General features: G+C 37.1%; 1 protein-coding gene across 1 annotated transcript in view; it reads left to right on the top strand.

Moving 5' to 3' along the window:
- The window catches only part of LOC105346311 (usherin), a 52,523-nt gene that overhangs the window by 24,810 nt on the left and 3,769 nt on the right, over positions 1-23,944 (top strand). Inside the window, exons 25-57 of the mRNA XM_066087197.1 lie at positions 281-706; positions 1,154-1,381; positions 1,487-1,567; positions 1,739-1,924; positions 2,037-2,150; positions 2,326-2,495; positions 3,251-3,380; positions 3,859-4,046; positions 4,597-4,744; positions 4,974-5,288; positions 5,555-5,734; positions 6,457-6,610; positions 6,789-6,928; positions 7,359-7,495; positions 7,804-7,939; positions 8,235-8,531; positions 8,802-9,020; positions 9,282-9,473; positions 9,632-9,874; positions 10,076-10,288; positions 11,244-11,446; positions 11,880-12,088; positions 13,058-13,157; positions 13,396-13,541; positions 13,730-13,860; positions 14,317-14,504; positions 15,113-15,263; positions 15,867-16,064; positions 17,778-17,975; positions 18,214-18,368; positions 19,636-19,825; positions 20,196-20,303; positions 20,619-23,609. Coding sequence (XP_065943269.1) covers positions 281-706; positions 1,154-1,381; positions 1,487-1,567; positions 1,739-1,924; positions 2,037-2,150; positions 2,326-2,495; positions 3,251-3,380; positions 3,859-4,046; positions 4,597-4,744; positions 4,974-5,288; positions 5,555-5,734; positions 6,457-6,610; positions 6,789-6,928; positions 7,359-7,495; positions 7,804-7,939; positions 8,235-8,531; positions 8,802-9,020; positions 9,282-9,473; positions 9,632-9,874; positions 10,076-10,288; positions 11,244-11,446; positions 11,880-12,088; positions 13,058-13,157; positions 13,396-13,541; positions 13,730-13,860; positions 14,317-14,504; positions 15,113-15,263; positions 15,867-16,064; positions 17,778-17,975; positions 18,214-18,368; positions 19,636-19,825; positions 20,196-20,303; positions 20,619-23,609 — 8,865 coding nt within the window. The remainder of the gene's footprint in view (positions 1-280; positions 707-1,153; positions 1,382-1,486; positions 1,568-1,738; positions 1,925-2,036; positions 2,151-2,325; positions 2,496-3,250; positions 3,381-3,858; positions 4,047-4,596; positions 4,745-4,973; positions 5,289-5,554; positions 5,735-6,456; positions 6,611-6,788; positions 6,929-7,358; positions 7,496-7,803; positions 7,940-8,234; positions 8,532-8,801; positions 9,021-9,281; positions 9,474-9,631; positions 9,875-10,075; positions 10,289-11,243; positions 11,447-11,879; positions 12,089-13,057; positions 13,158-13,395; positions 13,542-13,729; positions 13,861-14,316; positions 14,505-15,112; positions 15,264-15,866; positions 16,065-17,777; positions 17,976-18,213; positions 18,369-19,635; positions 19,826-20,195; positions 20,304-20,618; positions 23,610-23,944) is intronic.

Genomic DNA, 23,944 nt, shown 5'->3' on the forward strand with positions numbered 1-23,944 from the left:
ACCGGTAATTCAGATTCCCTTTATATGATTTAATAACTAACTTGAAGATTTTTTTTATGTAAGCCACTCTGACCCATTTTTACCGTAAACAAAACTGGTAGACCGATCTAGGTTTTGGGAAATTTATTGTTTTTGATATCATGAGGGGGTTGGTTTATAAAAAGAAATATTTTATGCACTTACATGACTTTTCAGTATCAGCTTGGGTCAAAGCATGGTCATTAAACAAATAGTCTCTATAAAAAATACATTTCAAATGGCTGACATCTTTTTATTTTAGGTTACCTTTCTATATCAAGTTCAGTATGGAAGCTGAATAATAAAACAAAACTAGAATTCAACTTTAGAACAGACCTTGCCTCTGGAATGCTTTTCTTTGGTTTCGGAGGAGAGGGAATCTACTACTACGTAGGACTTATTCACAACAGCTTGTATTTTGAATTCTCCAATGGAATTGCCACAGGCAGTGTGACCTTCCAGCGACCTGACCTTCTGCTTTGTGACGGGAACTGGTACAGGGTCGTTCTAAAAAAGGAAGGTCAAATGGCTTCCATTGAGGTTGTGGGTCATGGTACAGAGACTTCTGGGAATTCCTCACATTCATTGAATGTGTCTACATCTGGAGAACAGTACATTGGAGGAATTCCTGAAATGTCAGATGCCAGAAAGTTTATAACAAGGCACAATCTCAATCTCCCTGTAGATGGTTTGTATTAAGTCAAGATTAGTTTTTAAAACACAGCCTGATCTCTATTTGTTTAACTGATACAGTTATTATATATGTATATTATTATATATTGACTGCCAAAGTAGATCATTTTTTTTTATATCGCTCTCATAATGGCAACACCCGGATGTCTCCTAATGTTGCATTTGGGACTATACACAATAATGTAACAAGGTTATAGCCATTACTGTAGATTTCTAATTAAACATGAGGAATTAATATCCGCGTAAAATCTTGAGAAGCACCCCTTATGGATTTTAAAATCTCGCTTTTATTTTATGAGAGTTGAGAGCTATTAGAGATTAGGATAAGAGTCCCACATTCGCAACAGCGGGATCACGGAATTAAGTATTCACGTAACGTAAGGAATCGACAGTACTCAATTCTTCACCTATTAGTAAACTTATTTTTATTTCCATGTCTCAGGTTTTGGAGGATGTATCTCAAAAATAGATATCACTATGCATGGATACCCTTACTACCGCAATTTCCGACTGAAAGTGATTGAGCATCTTGGGAAGTTGGAGAATGTGAACATGGATGGATGTACCCCCTTCAATCTGCCAGAGGACAACTGTAAACACGATATTGTAGGAAATGTTTATAATGGCACTGAGAGAGAGTTTGAGGACACAGATTTACAGCCTTACTCCGGTGAGAATGATCATTGTACAATCATGTTTTCATATGGTTTTTGATGCTGGAAAGAATCATATCCTTAGTTTCTGCAGACAGTCAGAGTTTTTGATTTGATTTCAGACTACTTGTATAGAGTGCTGGCCAGTAATGATGCAGGAACAGGACTCAGCCCTTGGGTATATGGCAAAACTAAAGAAGGAGGTACTCAAACATGTCAATAAAAAATCTATTACAGTAACTGTACTATAATATCAGTACTATATAACTGATGCAAAGGCTTTTTATCTGGTGTTCTCATACTGTTGGTGTGACTGAACCATTCACTCTAAAAGTGAATAAAATTTAAATGTAAATATGTTCATATTTTGATAGCCCCGATAGGAGTGAGGCCCCCATACAGTGTAACCGTCCTGAGTGGGTTTGAGATCTCTGCCTCTTGGTATCCACCCAAGTCCTCCGCCGGCCTTCTCTCTCATTACATACTGAGGGCCTACAACATGGACAGGCTGGAGTTGCCTCCCATAGAAACCATCTTAACAGATACCTCCATCTACAATGGTGAGACTATTGTTTCTTTTTTCAGAATTGCCATCATTGTGATTTATTTGCAATTCTGTGATAATATGATAAATCTGTTATGCTCAAAAACTTACGTGAAATCTACTTTCAGGTAAAATTACCACAGCAATCCCCTATACCAACTACACTGTGAAGGTGGCCATCTGTACGGGGGGAGGGTGCAGTGAGAGTTCCGAGGGAGTGGCTGTCACTACGTTTGAAGAAGGTTCCATAACTTGTCACCACAATAATAATTACACCCTGTCATATTCATTCAAATAAATATTGTATTTTTCTATCAAAATACTAGATTCTCTAGATTTTCTAAGATATTTAAAAAAAAAAAAGTTTTATGTTAAATTTAAAAACTCTCCTGAAGCTCTCCAACTTTTTTTTTCTAGCACCAGGCAATGTGTTTCCTCCAACAGCAGAAGCAGGCACCTCTCACTTGTTAGTGAAGTGGGAGGCTCCAGGCATGCCCAATGGCATTGTGACGGGTTACTTCCTGTATAAAGATGGAGTGAAAGTGTACACTGGAGGTGGCTATTCCTTCAACATCACAGGACTTCAAGTAAAGCTTTACCAACAATCAGTTTGTTAAGAGTTTCTCTCTGTCTCAGTAGTAAAACAGATTACCGTACAAAGCTCAATAAGACGAGGCATCACCTCTATGAGACTACCTTTATAATATCATATGAAAATCATAGTGAATGATCTTGGATATTTATGGATATTGTAGTGTGGTTTGACACAATATCGTTTATCATGTTAAAAAATTGTTTGATAATCATATGTTAAATTCAAACAGTATTATTACAGTAAGATAAAAATTTTATCAATACATTAAGATAAAATAGGATTAATATTGCATCCTATGATACTATACATTATTGCATCGTATGATATATCATATGATACAATATAATACTGTAGTATATAATGATACAATATGATATTGTATCATATCATGATGTTCAAAATGTTTGATACAATATCATATCATATAAAAATTTTACAATATAATATTTTATGATACAACATTTTATTATACTTTCATGTTAAAAATATTGAAATCTGATTGGTTTAGATGCAGTGTTTAATCTTTTCTGTTCATAAATTACCGAGTTCACGTAATTCCTATGTCAAAACAGTAAATTTTTCTTTAAAATTAAGACATTCAGTAAAATAAAATAAATGGTGCCTGTTTGAAAGGTTAGCAGTTGAACATGACACCCCTCGAAAAGCATTGTCAACCTCAGTCTCCATGAGCTAAAAATGTAGAGCAATGACCAGTATACATTCATATGTATTCTTCCTATTCATCAGGTATACACAGGGTACCAGATAATAGTGCGGGCCTGTACCCGTGTGGGCTGCACCGATGGACCACCAACCACCCTCAGCACCGCCCAGCTTCCCCCCACATTTATGGAAGCCCCCACACTTGTTGTCCTTGGTATGACATTCAACTTCTTTCTCTCTGTTTGAACTATGAGCGATACAAGAATTTCTGGAAACTTGAATTTAAGATTTTATAAGGAAGTAAAATGCTTTTACAGTAAAACACGGTTATAAGGAAGCACCAGGGACGGGCGATTTTGCTTTGTTATAAGCGTAATTCGTTATATTTTTCAAATTTAAAACAGGTTATATATTCATGGGGAATGAAAATCACTTCGCTCTAAGCGTCAATTCATTATAAGCATGTTTAATATAACCCTGTTTTACTGTACAAAGAGCCAGGGAAAAACAATTTGATTGATTATAATTTGTGTATCAGATAAGGTTAGGATAATTCAGATTTAGTGGAATTGAAACTTTACTGTAAACATGAATTCATGATAGCCATGTTTGCTAGAACTATTTTACTGTAGTTGAATTATTTGTGACGACTGTAATTTAAAAGCGTAATCTTATGAGTGATATCTGCATAGGAAACACTCGCGCTGAGGCCCGCTGGACAGAACCCGCCCAGTTGAACGGTGTTTTACAGCGGTACTTGCTGTATGTCTCTGTAAACGTCTCCAGCGTTGGGGAGCTGGTTTATAACAACTCGGACTTCTTCACTGATTATGTCATACCGGACCTCGAAGCAGGGACCCAGTATTTCATCAGGGTGGGGGTAAGTGGGGTGTTTTATACTATCGATTACTTCTTTAGATGAGAAATAAATTTTGCAATTTGATGTTTTGCATCAAAACACAAATGCCAAACTATTGTTTTAAAAACATGTAGTTCAAAGCTCCCAGAAAAATAAAAGTGAGATTTGAAAATCTGCAAGGCATAATTCCTGTGATTTTACAAGGTAATTACTACCTCACATTTAATTAAAAATTTACAGTACATGCAAGTGTTCTTGGTAAAATCAACAATGTTCTATTTTATAAATACATCGTACCATAATGATTATACAGTAAAACACACTTATAACAAAGTCTCAAGAGACTGGTAATTTTAATTCGTTATAAGCGTAATTCGTTGTATCCATCAAGTTTACAACATGTAATAAATTAAGTCACAGGGAATAAAAATTACTTCGCTGTAAGCGTCATTTCATTATAAGCATGTTCGCTATAACTGTTTTTTACTGTATTGATATGCTCTGCAGTAACGTTAATTGATGTGCCTTGTACATGTATGGATTATTCTGATAGGCTGTCGTGTGTTTGTAGGCATGTACACTAGGAGGGTGTACATTGAGTGAACCAACCAATATTACCACTGAGGAGAGTGCCCCAGAGATGGTCCCTGACCCCCAGATCTCCTCCCCCTCCCCCCACTCCCTCATCATCACCTGGGATGTACCTGGATTGCCTAATGGTAAGATGCATGAAACATTCTCATCATATTTTGGTAAAAAAAAAAAAGAAGAGTCTAGAGTATTTAGTAATGGCTTTCTTAGATATTAAAATAAATGTACTGTAAAGAAGTGTAAAAACTGATAACAGACTAGAATATTTACCATTCCATCTACAAAATTCTATTCCATTTAGATTTGTAAGTTCAGATGAAATCTGTCAATCATAATCTTGTATACATTTTTGTTAAGGACATATAATATCATATCATCTGTACCACAATGAAGTGAAGATATACAGTGGATTGACTAGATCCTATACCATAGAGAAACTAGCCCCTTACAGCCTACAAACTCTCAGGGTGTCGGCCTGTACTGTGAGGGGGTGTGGCTCCAGTGGGATGGTGAAGGGCCGGACAATGGAAGCCCCACCCACCGGATATATTGTGATGAATGCAGAGGTTGTCGATGCTAGGACAGTCAAAGTTTACTGGAATGCGCCTGAGGAAGCCAATGGGGTCATATTTTATGATATCGATGCTGAAGGAGAATTCTATGCCAATAGAGGTACGGAGTTTGGAACATAAGAAAGTATAAAAAAAATAATGAAGGATTCATTTACGATATATTTACATGTACTACCAAAGCGAAATAAAAGTTTACATCAAATCTAAGCAAAATATTTATAAATATGTTAACAATGTGTATGGATGTAATTAAGTGAACAATGGGTATGATTCGCCTTTTTAATTTGACCAGTTCCACACCCATACAAGAACATGTAAGATATCTCCTTATGGCATGGTTTTACTGAACGTTTTATTCATTTGAAGATTCTGACAACTACACCTTGGTACAAGAGAGGAGGACCTTGTTCAATGGACGCAATGCCTCAGAGTGGATCGAGGTATTCCCCCTGGTTCCTCGGTCACAGTTTGTGATTCAGGTCAATGCCTCAAACACTGCTGGCTTTATTCTCAGTAATACCCTCACTATGGACATGCCTCCAGGAAGTATGTTCTTTAATCTACTCAGTCTTGTTTTATTTAATTCCCTTTTTCTTTAAGTACATAATATGTCAGTCTACATGATTTATTTATAAAAGTTTACAGCCAAATTAAAGCTGAACACTGCTCGTAAATAGGCACTGATTGCCATATTTCTGTTTCATCACTGCTGTCCCTACAACCCCCATATACATGTGAAGCGCAGACCTCTAAATAGTTCCAAGAATTTCACTGTAGAGGTCTCACCTGTGTGGACGTACATCTTGCCTCGTCATGTTACTCGGTCGCGATAAAATTATCAAATTTTACACACTTTTTTTTCAAGCCAGAAGAATACTATTATCAATGAAATTGGTCAATGCATTATTTACAAACATAATATGCACATAGAATTAAAATGAAATGCATATATATAATCCAAAGACAACAAAAGGAATACTACAAGTCATCCACAAGTTTCAGGTGTGCAATCTGGTGTAATGAAATCAAAGGGTTTATATACCAGGTACCTGTGTGACGATGCCTATAAACGAGCGGTGTTCAGCTTTAAGACCAGCCCATACTTTATTATTTGTTACACAAGCACCAGACTGAGTATTGATTTTTAATGAAATATTTGGTTTACAAAACTATGAAGCAAGTTAATTATGGGGGGGAGGGGGGAAAGGAACATGGCAGCATGGATATCTGATAAAAATGATTGACCCTTCCTATTTTTGCTTTTTCAGCTCCTGATGGAGTTATTGCCCCTGATCTTTTATCAGAGACCCCCACCTCCATGAAGGTGATGTGGAAGCCGGTAGGACGATCCAACTCTGTCGAAGAGCCTCAGTACACTGTCCAATTCAGAGACCTCCTACTGAATGGAACCACCATTTATGAGTAAGGTTTTGTTTCATCATATCGTATGATTGTATCTTCACTTCGAAATGAAATAGCAAAAAAAAAAATCCACAGGTTCTCATGACTTCATTAAATAAGTTCACTTTAAAAGAATTAACTTTTCAAAAAGTTTTTGCCTTTTTTTTTTTAAATAACATTTACAGAATTGTATTTTCAGCATTTTTGGACCAACAACTACTTTCATTCACACAAAACAGAATTTAGTGCCCTATTCTCAGTATGAATTTAGAATTGTTGCCAAAAACACGCATGGAGAAACCAAGTCAAGCTGGAGCAAACAGACTACAAGGCAGGACAGTAAGTATATAGTCAACAAAAAACAGCTGATTATAAATAAAACCTAAGTGTGAAAGGACATGGAAGAAATCCACTTACTGTAAACTTTGTGAGGTTAAGTCTGAGAAGTAATTAACATGCAAGGAATGCAAGAGCTGCTGAAACAGAACGGGTGAAATCATAAATTTACTTCCAATTATATATGTAAATTAGCTTTTAAATATTCATTACTTTCAAGCTTTTCAATACAATTGTTAAAATTTGATATGGAGGTAACAAAATCAGTTAACAGTTTGAAAACCTTGAATATTCAAAAAATGCAACATTTGATGAAAACTAACAAATAGAAATTTAAACCATTAACAAAAATGATTTCTTAATGTTTTAAATCTTGAGCCAAATGCTACATATCAAACATCATATATTGATGTACCAACTTCTGTCCTAACAGAGCCAAGGGGTATAGACCCACCATTGATTCCATCTATTGGAGCCCGCTATGTGGATATAGTGTGGGTGCCTCCACTAGTACCTAATGGCGTAGTGATGGAGTACAGGGTGTATCAAAATAACCTCCTCACTGCTGTGGTAAGTATAATAAATGTACCCTAATTATAATAAGTCAAGTAATGCATATTTATGATATTTATTTCAAAACTTTAAAACTTGCTGGTCAATAATAAAAAAATATTGACCGGTCAACATTTTTCGGACGAGCTAATATTACAATTACTGTATTGACTATTCGTCTATATAGATCAGTTAATAGTGAGAATATAATACTGAATATAACAATAATAAATATATTGTATACATGTACATGTACCAGAAAAATTATTTTAACAAACAAAATTTGCAAATAATTTTTTTTTATTTGTTGTTTTATACTGTCTCAGTTGAATGGCCAGACAACCAACAGAAGGATGGACTCCCTCAGCCCGTTTTCCTCCTACATGTTTCACGTGGAGGCCTGTACGTTAGGAGGATGTCGAAAGAGTGCCAGTTCATCCACCATCAGGACACTAGAAGATGGTAAAGTCAATCAGATAGTTGTAAAACTACTGTACTGTGAGTAGAACACATTTTGTATATTAAATGATTTTGGGTGTCCTATGAGAATTTGAAAAAAAGAAAATTAAGATATTGAAATGTCTGCAATATCTTGTGAAATTATTGATGTTTATAAGGGTTTTTGAATTATTGGTTGTACACTAGCTGTATTATATTTCAAATGTTATTTCAGAAAAAAATAAGCAAGCCACCAGATCAAAACTAAATGCTCCAATTTTTTAAATTAATAATTTTGTGATTTGGTTTATTTTCAAAGTTCCTGAAAATATGTCCGCCCCAGCACTTCAATCCCTGACCCCAACCTCCATACTAGTGGACTGGTCCATGCCTGAGAAACCCAACGGTTTGATTGCTTACTACCAGATAGAGCGCCGTATCAATGGCACATCAAACATCACCATGGTTACAAAGGTTCTTCCTGAGGCCAAGCAGCAGTATGTGGATGATATGTCGGAGTTGTCCCCCTTCACTGTGTACGACTACAGAGTTATAGTTGTAAATGGAGCAGGAAGTTTAGGTTCACATTGGAGCACCGTCATCACCAAATCCTCAAGTAAGACTCATGCATCATGCTTTTCTCTTTTTCTCCCAATTTTCTTCATGTTGAATCATCATTGTAACATATTTATTGTCTTGTAACAGAATGGGAGAAACAATAACACACCAGTCATTGATTTGAACCCAGGTCCCCTGAATCAATAGTCAGGTGGTTTGCCAGTTGGGCTCTATAGTGCCAGCAGTTGAACTGGTCTGACTGTAACAGTCCATGTTTTTGATGTAACTTTTTGCAGCTCTGCAATTAATTGTATTTTCTGTGCTTTAGAGCCTACAGGAGTGATGACCCCTGTTGTAACTATCAACAGCCCGACCTCTCTGACTGTAACCTGGACTAAACCCGTGAGGGCCAATGGAGTCCTGGAGTATTACGTAATTCGCCTGAATCAGGAGCAGATAGAGATCCGTGACGTCAGTCTGCTCAATGTGACCGTGAACACATTGCTGCCCTATACCAACTACTCGGTGTCTCTCACTGTGTGCTCAGGTAAGGTCTACAACAATTCAAAGAGGACTCGGATTCCTGTGTCTATATCTTAAAGTTGAAAATGACAGCAATGAAGTGAAATTTTGGAAGCTGTTACTTTCTTATTTGTGATTACTTAACTTGTGATAAACTAATTTGCCATGACTAATTATTACCTTTGCATGACATAGATGCAGAATTGTTTCAGTTGGGCATTATAGAATTGAGTTCTGGCGTTAAGGTATAGTGTCAAAGCATGAGTTAGTTAATTTTTTCCTGTAGATGGAGGGTGTACAGAAAGTGCTCATGTTCCTGTCCAGACTTGGGCAACTGTCCCTGAGGGTATGGACCCTCCCATCCCCACCCCCATATCTCAAAACCTGATCACCGTCACTTGGGATAACCCGAGGAGAGCTAATGGCCCAAACATTCACTTTGAGCTTATGAGAAAGATGCTTAGACAACCTCTAGAAGGTATTCAATGTTTTATTACACCATATTTATGTTTATTGTACATAAGATATGAATATTTGTCTTCTTAATTATGCTCTATTTATCTTTAAAACTAGTGAATATAATTTATTCAATCTTAGTTATAGTATCATGAAACGATATAACTTATTCTATTGCAGACACAGTTATCAACCCTTCATGGCTGAGCATTTATTCAGGGACCTCCCATTATTTTGAGGACAGGGGTCTGTCATTGTTCACCACTTATCTTTACAAAATAACTGTGTACAACAGTGTAGGTCAGCTGACTAGTTCAGACTCGGTGGAAGCCACAACCTATGGGGGATTCCCTCGCCAGGCGGCGGTCATCAATGTTGTACCAATTGACCATGTCACTCTGCAGGTTTCATGGGAAACACCAGGTATGTATCAGAATCTCTGAGAATTTTCTAAAGGTGCTTAAGAGATACATATATTAACTTAGAACTGTTGAACATTCTTTTTTGGTTAAAAATCTTGCATTTTTTGATTACCAGGTAATATTAAATATGTGTCCTTGATTTTTTGCAAAGGACTGTATGACTAGATTGTATAAGTAAGATTTTTTTCTGCTTTCTGTATAGATGTGGTAGAACTCCAGGGCTATGTGACCGAGTTCACCCTTGAAGCTTTCAGTGACAGTCACAATGTGACAATGACATATGACCCCTGGACGACCAGTGTCCTGGTCAAGAATCTCCGCCCCAGCACCCTATACACGGTGTACCTGACCATCACAATCCATGGGGGACAGTTCATCACCAGTAATCCAATGTCTGCTCAGACTCTGGACGGAGGTCAGTGTTACATTTATTTGATTTATACTGTAGATTCCTTATTTTACACAAGTACTTAATTCCACAATTCAGCCTTTTTACATCAAAATCATGAGAACATAAAATCACAAATGACAAATTTTTATCATTGTTTCATGTAGTTTTTATGTGTCAAAATAATAAAAGTAAGATTTCAAAATTTGCTAGATTCTCTTCTGGGATTTCACACGGATATTAAAACCTCGCGTTTAAATAGGAATCTACAGTAATATGAAAGAAAAATTGATTGTATTACTATTTTATGGTACTGCAAGTCAACTTTTATATATTTTAAGAAAACTAAGAATTCTGAGAGCTTCTTTGTTGCAATCATTTCTCACCACGAACCAGACATTTGGGGTATATTCGTTTGGTCGAACGGAAACTGCACGAGTAATCTTAATTTACTCATTTGCAGTTCGGAAATCTCTAGTAGATTTCTATCATGTACTTTTTAAATAACAAGTAGACGCTGGAGATACTGTATACAGGGTTATTTTCGCCCTGTGTTATTCTCGCCTTTCTACACCTTCACACAGTTTTGCCTCATCCACCGAATTGTGTTAAAAGAGAGATGATTTGAGACATTGGAATTCGCCCAGTCTTAAATTGGCACACTGATAACAAGGGCGAAAGGGGCAAAAATAAAAACGGGGGCGAATATTTTCCTGTATACAGTATCCTGAACTTTTTGGAGGTTAGAAATGAGTACACCCTTGGTGTTTTTTAAAATTGCATAAAATATCAAAAAAGACACTTTGGTCACATACCGTAAAAAGTTGCAGAACTTTTTAACAAGTTAATCACTGGTTAAAAGGGAAGTAAAGTTGTCACAAATAAAAGTTGGTTGACTGTTTATTATGATTTAGAAATTTAAACACATTTTTGACAGAAGCTCATTTGCATTGAAATGGAGACTTTTACAATCCATTTTTAGCTCCTATTGGAATGCCCTCACCTAGGGTGTATGTGATCAGTGACACAATCTTAAAGGTCTCGTGGTCTGCCCCAGAGACCCCAAATGGCGATATCACAGGGTACTATATCTTCCTCAATGACAGAAGATTCAGTACCAATCTAGATGCAGCTGGCTCCTACATACTGACTGGGCTTCTTCCTTATACAATCTACAGAGTACAGGTATGAAACTAAAAAATGTTCTCCCCCTTAATGTAGACATGTGTGAATGTATAATGTAGAGTCTTGAATGCTATAAGCGCCTTGAATTTTTTTTAGATCACAGATTTGATTAAGATCATGGAGTTATAAAGATGATATTTAGTGCATACTGGAGCAAATGTCAATAAAGAAATCTAAGAGAGATTCTGTATATAGTCAAAGTTTGTTATCTTGAACTAGATGGGACTGTTTAAAAACTTTGCGATATCCTGATATTCAATGAAATACTTGAGAAATAAGTTGTTGGGACGTACCAATCACTTCGACGTATCCACTGTATTTGAGATATCTGTGTTCAAGATTTTGAAGTTCAACTGTAACAATTTTCTATAATGTTTCAAACAAAAAGTTCCTCTAAAATTCGGATAGTGCTATGAAACTCATTTGTTTCCAGATGGAGGTCTGTACAGCCTATGACTGCACCACAAGTCCAGAGATCCGGGTTACCACCAGGGAATCCCCTCCACAGGGTGTGGCGCCACCTCAGGTGGTTCCTCTGTCCCCAACAGTGGTCAACATCTCATGGATAGAGCCCACAAAACCTAATGGAATCATCCTAAGATATGACCTTTTCAGGAAGACCATAGTTCCCTGTTCTTCCATGTAAGGCTTCGGTGGTAAAAAAATATCTGTTTGAAACTTTACAGTAAAACATGGTTATAGCAAACATGCCTATAATGAATTGACGCTTACAACGAAGTGATTTTCATTCCCCATGACTATATAATATGTTGAAAACTTGATGGATATAACGAATGACGCATATAATGAAGTAAATTCACCCATCCGAGCACTTCATTATAAGCGTGTTTTACTGTATAATGCATCTGAGAGTTATATTAGTTATGTCTGCATTTTTTCATTAACATTGAAAGACTAAATTCTTACTTCAAATACTTTTATCAAACAATCTCCTATAATTATTTGTACCATCTTCTTTTTATCAATGAGGTAACTAAATTAACAAGTACAAGTAGTGTCTCACTGTAGCTGAGGCAATGGTCATCAGTCAGTGATTAAATGGTTGCTGGTTCAAATCTTTTCATATTCACTTCATGTTGACTGTTTTGTCCTTTGATTATAAGAGTTTTTAGGTCACCTGAGTAAACCATTATGTTTAAAAATTATCTTCTTTTCTCCTTCACACCTGAATTCATGATTTTGTAGACCAGATCTTTAAGTTTTTTGCCAAAATTATAGGTTTCATAGTTCTTTTTGAAAGATTTCAGGCGGGGAGGTGGTCGTCATTACAAATTTATAATTTTTCTACTCCAGAATGAAACCTAATTAAATGCATATATGAGACTCCTTGACAAGTTTGTGTATGGGTTATATGCTACTCAGGTGACTGTTAAGGCCTATTGGCCTCTTGTTTCTGCATGTTCTGGCTCCAAATTGATATCAGCTCCACCTGGATAGTCCAACTGATTTTCTGTGTAAATGAAGTCAATTGCAAATTGGCTTTGCATAATTATTATGATATGAATTAATTGTATTTTACAGAAATTAATTACACAATGGACTAATTTGTGTTATGATGTAATAATTTGTGTAATAATGTAATAATTTCAGTCCCCCCAGTACAGTGTACCCAGAACTCACAAAGTGTTCGTACCTGGAGTGTAGTGTACACCAGAAAATCTGTGGGTCTGTCTGTTACAGTGGCCCAAAGGTAAGAATGTTAACCAAACCATATCATAGTGTGATAGCTCAAAACTACCACGCTTTTACTAGCACTAGCTTATGGGTTAAACCTTTAGCTCAGTTGGTAGTGAAACTGGTTTTGAAACTGATTGAAGGGTCCTTGGTTTGTGTCTTCTTGTGGTCATTCCTCCTATTCTAGTACATGAGCCATTGAATTTTGTAACAGTAATAAAATGTCAAAAAAAACCCATTATTTATTTTCTAAGGTATGCTGTGATGGAGTAATACACAACAGTCGGCCTGAATTTGAGTGTTGTGGAAGGTTATATGTGTACAAACCTTCCCCTGATGCTGTGTGCTGTGGGGGAAAGTTCTACACACCTGCAAGTAACAACACCTGTTGTGGAAAAAGGTACCCCAAAATAATGTCAAATTACAATGACTACTAATACATAATGTAGTTGCCAATAAGCTACAGAACTGTTTTGTAATTCATTGAAATTTTCTTTATAGCATTTATATTTGCATTTACGATTGTAATTTATTTAGATTTCCCTAATAAACATTACCGGTAATATGTGTACTGGTTGATTTCTACAGGTATATCAAGGTGCTGCCAGGCCACACTTGCTGTGAGGATGAGAGAGAGGATCGGGTCAGCGTGGGACTGGGAGACTCCTGCTGTGGGGACGTTCCATACCTGAACAATAGCGCCCAAATGTGCTGTGATGGTGTGTAATATAGTATATAATTATTCCTTTTTAAATTAGTAGAATGGAAATATTGGTGACATTTTTATTAGATTAGTATCAAACCCTTATTGTTAGATAAAGCAAGCTATGATAAATTATGTTAATATGATCATTAAAATTGTAAACTGGTAATTATCATAAACAGAATGTTTTGGAATTTCCATGAATAATATTAAACCAAAAGAAACAAATTACATCACAATATGTTTTTAAGTTATTTTTTTTTCCACAACACTAATCTGTTCTCAAACCAGAATGTTTACTCTTCCAAAAATAAATAATTGGACAGAAATCTTGCATTTCGAAACATCCATGTTGCATAATGTGCTCTTGCATTAGTTGGCATATTTGTTATTGTCACTACAGACATCAAGTTGTTTATTATTGTTATGAGACTGATGATTATAACATATGCTGCTACAATTTTATTTTAAGGTGAACTACAGGCTTCTTTAAATCAAACTTGTTGTGGGGGACAAGTCTATGAGGGTCATGTGATCTGTTGTGGTGATCATGTGACAGGAAGTGCCTACGAGGTTCAGCCAGGGATGATGTGCTGTGGACAGAGCTATGTGATGGAAGACAGAAGTTTGTGCTGTTCTAGTGACACTGGACATCAACAGGTAAGGAATGATGTACAATTGGAAGTATTTGCACTATGTATTTTGACTTTCCATATACTGTGGTTTCATCAATACATTGTATTCGTTGAATACCAATTTTGGTGGATTTCGAGGTTAAGTTGATCCACGAAATTAAATGTTCATTGAAGTGCCATTTTATTCACACTTTGCATTGATAGGGTCATTGGCCACGAATTTACGTATCGTTGAAACTATTATTTTCACTTTATCCACGAAAATTGATACCCTTGAATATTAATGAAACCACAGAAACGGCAGCAAAATTGCACATACATTGCACATACATTGTAATCCCCAAGTGATTTAAGGAAGGATTCTAGTATTCAGATACATAGCTCAATATCAGGACTTTGGTGCTGTTTGAGACTTTGCAAGCATCCGAGTTGCTTAATATTTTACTATAAGGTAGGCAGATTTGTCTGATCCCTGACGTTAAGACAGAATTTTTTTCAGTAATAGGTATATAACTGAAAAATATTTTTAATTTCATTGCTCTGTACCTCAAGTACAAAACTAAATAATGGTTTATAAAACCTAGAAACTTGACATATTATTATGTTTTAGTCTAAGTTTGTAATTCTTTACAGGTTTTTGTGTACAACAGTGTTCAAGAGAAGACTTCAGCTAATGAAGAATGCTGTGGATTGAACAAGATCTCTAAAGGACTGGGCTGTTGCAACTATCAAGGATTCAACCCCTACACTCATGTATGTGCTGATCATTCAAGCATGGAAGATGGTAGGTTTGACATTTTTAACCATTTGTTTCAATAGTATGCGTATAGATGCTACATATTTCTCAGTATCTTTATTTGTAAAAAAAGAAAAAAAAAAAAAAAATGTGTAATTTTAATAAGGCCTTTTTCTGACAATTTTGTGAACTTGACTTGTGATTGGGAAGTTCAATGCAAAAAAGATACCAATTAAATTGAGAAAAACCACATTTAAATGCAAACAGAACACCAAAGTCTGTACAATGAAAAAATTAAATTTGTTTCATAAAGATCAAATTTAATTGTCAGTCAGATTGTGAAAATATATACATGGTATGTATAGTAAAACACACTTAGAACAAAGTGCCAAGGACTGGCTATTTTTTTTCGATATAAGCCTAATTAATTTGTTATATCCGTCAAGTTTACAACATGTATTAAAGTCTCAGGGAATGAAAATCACTTTGCTGTAAGCGTCAATTTATTATAAGCATGTTCGCTATAACCGTGTTTTACTGTATTTTCATTTGGGAACAGGGTGTAATATCTTAGAAAGAGGCCTGCTCATGTAAGCTATTTCAATTGCTTAGTGAGAATGTACATAGCAAGTGTGGATGCATTTATTTCAGGTTGTGGTGTTGGGAAAACTTGCAGGATCTCAGAGTCTAACAGTTCATTTTGTGATCGGTGTGACTTTGATAGAAACTCTCTGATTTGTGGTTCCTGGAGAGGTAGTTATGTGACCACAGAACCTACAACAGTGCCATCTGGTGACTGTGTTCTAAGTGAAGATGTTGTATTTAGTGGACTCAATGACACCTTCATAGGTTAGTTGCTAGGGTAACCTGATTGTAAATGTTCATATTTATACCCCCAGCAAACGAAGTTTGGGGGGGTATATAGGAATCACCTTGTCCGTCCGTCCGTCTGTCCGTCCGTCCGTCTTACCGTCCGTCCGTCCGTCTGTCCGTCTGTCTGTTCGATTCGTGTCCGGTCCATATCTTTCTTATGGAGAAACATTAGAAGTTCTTACTTCACACAAATATTGCTTATGACCTAAGGGTGTGTCATGACCTTGAACCAAGGTCATTCGGGCAAGGTCAAGGTCATTGGCAGAAAAAGTGCAAAATTCGTGTCCGGTCCATATCTTTCTTATGGAGAAACATTGGAAGTTCTTACTTCACACAAAGATTGCTTATAACCTAAGGGTGTGTCATGACCTTGAACCAAGGTCATTTGGGCAAGGTCAAGGTCACCAACAGAAAAAGTGCAAAATTCGTGTCCGGTCCATATCGTTCTTATGGAGAAACATTGGAAGTTTTTACTTCACACAAAGATTGCTTATGACCTAAGGTTGTGTCATGACCTTAACCTAAGGTCATTCGGGTAAGGTCAAGGTCACTGACAGAAAAAGTGCAAAATTCCTGTGTGGTCCATATCTTTTTAATGGAGAAACATTGGAAGTTCTTACTTCACACAAAGATTGCTTATGACCTAAAGGTGTATCATGACCTTGACCCAAGGTCATTTGGACAAGGTCAAGGTCAATTGCAGAAAAAATTGCAAAATTCTTGTCCGGTCCATATCTTTCTTATGGAGAAACATTATAAGTTCTCAGTTCACACAAAGATTGCTTATGAGCTTAGGGTTTGTCATGACCTTGACCCAAGGTCATTTGGGCAAGGCCAAGGTCACTTGCATAAAAGTGTAAAACTCGTGTCCAGTCCATATCTTTCTAATGGACAAATATTGGAAGTTCTTAATTCACATCTAGAATGCTTATAACCTGAGAGTGTGTCATGACCTTGACCAAAGGTCAATTGAGGAAGTTCAAGGTCATTGTTTAAAAAAAATCGGGCTCAGTTTACCAATAATTCAAAATGTTTATATTAAGTGGCTGCTTGACATGTGGAATTTCGTTTGATTCGAGTCATGTTTGTTAACATAAGGATGCAAATGTCCTAATGCATTAACAGTTAACTTGAACGAAAATGGAATTTAAAGAATAGAAATTGGTTTGTGTACTCATATCAGCATTAACAGTTTTAAAAAATAGAGCAGTTGTTATTTATAGAAAATGGACGATGAAATAGATTCATCCAATATTTTCTATAATAGAAAAAATACATGAGTTATGATTTTTTCTTAGCGGGGGGTATCAATTGTGAGCTTGCTCACAGTACCTCTAGTTTAATTTTATCATAATCACTATAGGGGGCACTTATTACAGTAAAAGATGGGATTGGAGTGGCCAAGGATAAGCATTCCAATCTTTAATCATTGTATATTTATTACATCTAGTAAAAAGATATGAGAAAATCAAACTGAGTTCACTGTTAACATAAATTCATTACAAGCATGTTTTTCTATAACCAGGTTTAACTGTATGTTGCCAATTACTGTAAAATCATTTTGTTTGTTACAAAGTAACTATCATTATTAGAATGTCAATATCTAGAGTAACGAGTTTAAATTTTACTAGTGCATGTACTAATCCTCTTCTTAATTTACTTCCATCCCTTTGACTCCATACTGCACAGATGTGAACCTTGAGCCCTATTCACTGTATGAGTACAGTATAGAGGTAGTGAACAGTGCTGGGGAATCCCGCAGTAAGTATGTCAACATCAGGACCCTGACAGCTGTACCCATGGGCGTTAACCCTCCCACACCCACCATAGACCCCTCCCAGGTCTACATCATCTACCTCACCTGGAGCATTCCACAGAGACCCAATGGTTTGTTGTTTTCATATACATTTATAACTGAGAGCTAAACAGTCTCTCTACCACATGTTCATAGAGTGGAAATATAAGAAATCTTGGTGGCTGATCAATTTTAATGAATTTTGTTCATATCCCAATGAACCTTAAAGAATTGAAAGTTACGTGAAATTGGCCCCACAAATTTGAATTTGTCCACAGTACACAGGGATGATTTGTGTTTGTAATAGTTGTTGCCATTGCTTTTGGACAGGGGAGATAACTGAGTTCATCCTCCATCGGAATGGCCTGGAGCTGTACAGAGGGTTGGAGTATGAGTACACAGATGACAGGACAGTGCTCCCCTACCAGTCCTATGTCTACACACTGAGGGCCTGTAACAGTGCTGGCTGCACACAGAGCCAAGGAGTGAGTTTGGCTAAATTCAGTAACAATTCACCCTTTCACCCTAAACATGACAGAACTTTTCCACAGCAAATTGATAAAGCTTGTTGAAGTTTAACTTTGAATATGATTAAATGATAATTCAAAAATTGCTGTTTTGTCATGTTTTACCAAACTATGTCAACTCGTCTTGCAAAAGATCATGCAGTACCACATTTACTTTGAACTGGTCTATTCTTTCAATATTTATGCTAAGCATAAATATACAGCCTACTCCGTATATATTGAAATTCAGGGGACCATGCAAATTATTTCAAAATATCCGTATTTCAATATAAGCGAAATTGACTGACGTGAAGCCGCCATTTTTTAGTTCAATACCAATGTACATGTAAGCATAGAAAACCAAACCCGAACAAATTATTTGGTCATCATTTATCTATTACAATGAACAGATTACATGGATATTGGTCCTTTAAAGTTTGATTAAAATTATATCCGTAAGTTTTGTAAGTTTCATTTTGTTACTATCTTAAACCTCATCATAATCTCCGATCGCATTCTTTTACGTTTTAGAGAAAAATCACCAGACTCAAACGCTTCAAATACTGCTGTAGACTGCTTGTATATCATCGTAAGTGTACTTGCGATAATCTCAAAACCCTTAGCTATATCGAATATAGGCTTTGTCCTTTTATCAATGACAATAACTAGTTCGTATTTAGTGTCCGAAGATAAGGTTTTTCTTTTCCGTGGGGTTTCCAAATTACATCTAGCCTCAATACATCCGTATACGTAAAATCAAAAAACTCAACAGTGAATAAATTTTACTTTTTAAAAGAAGTATAAAAACACACATGATGAGAACTTATCAATTCACACCTTTGTATATCAACCGGTCAGTCTGGCATAATTAATAATAATATGAGGACAGCCGCCAGGGAGTACTTCAATATAACTGTTATAAAAAAAAACTAATCACCTATGGGGACCGATCAGTGGCTTCAATATAAGCGATATTTCAAAATAGCCAATTTCATTATATCCATTAAATCAATGCAAAGAAAATGAGAGGTGAAAACTGGGAATTTATTTATGTTTCAAAATAAGCGGAATTTCAAAATAAGCGATTTCAATATAAGTGGAGTAAGCTGTATTGAATAGCTGAACATTAAATTAAAGATATCCAAAAACTTCTAAATAGATTCATCCTGGTTTCAAAATTTGATCCTCATTAGAAAAATGACACCAAAAATATTTGAATGAATTGATTTTCATGGATGCTCTGTAGGTAACCGTGGCAACAGCTGAGGGTGTTCCTGGGAAGATAGACCCTCCACTTATCCTCCAGGTGGAGGCAACAAGTGCAGAGGTGTCGTGGAAGCCTCCCGCCAAACCTAACGGCATCATCACCCATTATGTCCTCCATATGTCTGATGGAAAGAAGAATAAAACCAAGGGACTGTCACTAACAGTCAGAGGTAGAAACACCAATGTTCTGCATACTGAAGATTCCTGATTTAACGCGAGGAATTATTATACGCGTAAAACCGTGAGAGAAATGTCTCGCAAATTTTAAAATCTTACTTTTATTTTTCAAACAGATATAAATGAAATGTAACTATGAAAAAATTTCTGCATTCACAATTTTATATTCTCGTGATTTGGTGCAAAACGGTTCAATTGCGGAATTAAGTACTAGCATAAAATTAGGAATCTATCGTAGACTTGAATGCTTATTTATCTAAAATGTACTTAATCGGGATTTCATTGTATACTTTGATTTAGTAATGTTTAAAAGTTTGAATTTAGGATGATTTCAAACTTGATAAACCTGAGTTTTGATTTCAGGATTAAACCCGTACTCCAACTACAGTGTGTATGTAGAAGTGTGTACTCGAGTGGGCTGTTCTAGGAGCGAGGTAGTGCACTTCCAAACTAAGGATGCTGCCCCCGAAGGTGAAAAGAATATATAGGAACTATTTGCTTGTCTATTTTTATGATGAGTGTGGAAATAAAAATTAGTTGCCTGCGACGTAACAGAGAAGACTTCTGCATTATAACAATTTAAACAGTTACTTTATATTTGTTTAAATCTGGGCATTGATGTTTTCTTGATTTTGATATCTTAGTTTAGAGAAAAAAAATCCCTGTTACGGTGGCATATATGTAGTCATTGGATCTCTGCCTCAGTGAAAAAATTTTATTTGCACTTTTATCATATAGATCGAATGATTAATCTTTCTGAACAAAATTCTCCTTAATATTCAACAGGTATATTTACTCCCAGAATAGTGGCTCTTACACCAACCACAGCTCTGATCTTCTGGAATCCTCCAGAACAAATGAATGGTCTCCTTAAGTTCTATTCATTGATGAGAATTTCTTCAAGAGGAGCCAAGAATGTCTACTTTGGTAAAGAATTGACAACAACTGACTCTGAGCTAGTACCTGGCAGCAAATACACTTACTATGTGATTGTTGGTACCAGTGCCGATAACACCAGCAGTGCCGTCAAATCGGTATCCATGCCGACCCACATACCCGATAATATCCCAGTCCTGAAGAATGTCACGGTACAGAGTAGTTCGCAGATATACATGGAGTGGGACCCCATTGTCACCTCAACAGGAACCATTGACCAGTACGGGGTCATACTTAATGCTGGAAAACCAACAGAGATAGAAAAGAGGGTGGGAATGAACTTTTCTACCATAGTGTCAGGACTGAAGCCTCATTTTACATATGACGTTCGACTGATCGCTTGCTTGGCGGGTGAACCTAACGCCTGTGGTATTGGAATGGGTACTGAAGTGATGACCAAGGAAGCTCCACCTTCTGATATGTTGCCACCCATATTGACAGCAAAAGGTCCCAAGATTGTGGATATTGACTGGGGACCACCTCTGTTTCCTAATGGTATTCTACTTCAATATCTGATTTATTACAGAGAGGAAGGTTCTTCTATAGAATTTTTGATAAACAGAGTGGAAAGTGATGTTGTCCATATCCGACATGCAGGGAATGACCTGAAGCCCTTCACTCAGTATCAGTACAGGGTGGTGGCTGGAAACAAAGAAGGAGATGTGTCCAGTGGATGGGCCCTGGTTCGAACCCTGGAAGCACTACCTGCAGGTGTTAAACGACCAAACATCAGTGCCACAAGTGCCTTTGGTTTTAAAATGAACTGGGATCCTCCTTTAAGTCCTAATGGAGTTATCAAGGAGTACAGAATTGTATACAAAGAGATTAAAATGAGTCCAGGAAATCATACTGTGGAATACTTGTCTGTTTCTCCAAGCATCTTCACAACACTTCTCAGTGGACTGAAACCCTACTCAAATTACGAAGTCTATTTACAAGTGATCAATAGCATCGGCAACACTTCTTCAGACACAGTCATAGTACAGACGGACCAGTCCTCTCCTGTTGGTATGCCTGTAATTAAAGCTGAGAAAATATCATCAGGAACCACCTTGATTTTACGCTGGGATCCACCAGCCCAACCAAACGGGATTATTTCTCTGTACAGGTTGTATGAACTTGGTTCCTCAGTAGCTCTCTACCAGGGAATCAGTCGTGAATTTGAGATGAGGAGACTTCAACCATTTACAATGTACACAGTTCAGCTTGAAGCTTGCACAAGGGCAGGTTGTACAAAAGCTGGGTTTCAGAACTTCCAGACTGCCGAGGCTCCACCAAGAAATCAACCAACACCCATACCAACAGAAGTGAATGCTACATTAGCAGTGATTTCTTGGGCAAGACCTCTTCAACCAAATGGAGCCATCCTAATGTATGAAGTTCTGAGGAGGGAGCAGACAAGACTGGTGAAAAGAGAACTTTCAGATCCTGTGGTTGTGTATTCTACAAATGACACTCTAGGATCTACATTTAGTTACACAGACACAGGTCTTCGTCCATACACAGAGTATCAGTACAGTGTTAGGGCTACAAATGTCATCAGTTCAGTTCAGAGTCCTTGGCAAACTGTCTTTACAGAACAAGCTCCTCCCGAGGGAGTGGCTGCCCCTGTGGTAGATTACATCTCCAATGTGATTGACAGTTTAAAGATAACTTGGAGTCCACCATCTCAGGCTAATGGAGTGATCCAGAGCTACCAGTTACAGAGAAACAATAGCGTTCCCCTCAGTTTTGACACCAATGACAAGTTTGAGTATATAGACAGAAACTTGCTGCCCTATACGTTTTATGCGTACACCTTGACAGTTTGTACTGCAGGTGGATGTACAACAAGCTCCTCCACCATCATAAGGACAGTAGAATCTCCACCTGTTGTTGTGGAGCCACCAATTCTAGAAGCTGTTAGTTCCATTGCCATTAAAGTTTCTTGGGTGCCACTCAGTCAAGATAGGGGTCAGGTCACTAGGTACCAGCTCTTGATGGATGGGACTGAGGTCTACTCAGGACTAAACACTGAGCACACTCAGACTGGTCTCAAGCCATACAAGTTATATTCATTCTCACTGATTGCCTGTACTCGCGGTGGGTGTACTCGGAGTGGGGAGGTGGAAAGTCGACCATTGGATGATATTCCTGCTGACTTACAGAAACCCACGTTGAATGTTCTAAGCTCCCAGTCAATAGAGGTGATGTGGAGAGCTCCACTGAATCCACATGGCATCATCACATCCTATGATGTCAGACGAGATGGAGCCTTAGTTTACACACAGAGTCTTTCAATATCAGGGCAGCTGGTGACCACATTTACAGATTATGGCCTAAGCCCAGGAACAAGTTATTCATATGTCATTATAGCCAGAAATAGGAAAGGGAGTGTTGAAAGCCCACCAGCCATTGCTACAACCTACTCCTCCTCACCAGCTGGTTTAAGTCCACCTGTCCTAAAACCTTTGTCTTCCACTTCAATACAAGCAACATGGGCCCCACCAGCAAAACCAAATGGACAAATTCAGAACTACACTCTTCTTTTAGATGAACAAATAATTTACAAAGGAGGGTCATCTTTGCTCAGTTACACTGTGCCAGGTCTCTCTTTCTGGACAGAGTACTCTTTCCGGGTGCAAGCCTGTACCAGCAGGGGTTGTGAGCTCAGTGAGGGGGTCAGTGCTAGGACCCTGGAGGCCACCCCAGAGGAACAACCCTCCCCCTCACTGCTGGCCCTGGCAGATGACAAGGGTGGACACGCTGGGGTTCTGGTCACATGGGATCCTCCACTGAAACCAAATGGGGTCATCACACAGTACAAAGTATACAGAAGGAAAGCTGTGATAGAGACTATAGGTAATTTCTATTGTGGTTTCATTTCTCATTATGAGGGTATCAATTTTTGTGTATTAATTTGGTTAAATGCACAGTTTTGCAGAGCATGAATTCATGGCCAAATGCTCTACAAATACAAACTTTTGCCTTTTTATTTTACTTTGATAAAAATTTGATTTCATGGATCCACTCAACAATGAAATCTATAAAATTGGTGTTCAACATATGCTGGTGAAACCTTAAAACATTGTACCAGTACTTAAAGTCTTTTATAAGTCAACTATAGATATAGGGCTTAAATTCTTTTTATTTCTTTTCCTCATTATTTTGATATTAATCTTTGATAATTTCTTGAA

Source organism: Magallana gigas, chromosome 6, assembly GCF_963853765.1.
Source record: "Magallana gigas chromosome 6, xbMagGiga1.1, whole genome shotgun sequence".
Lineage (NCBI taxonomy): Eukaryota > Metazoa > Mollusca > Bivalvia > Ostreida > Ostreidae > Magallana > Magallana gigas.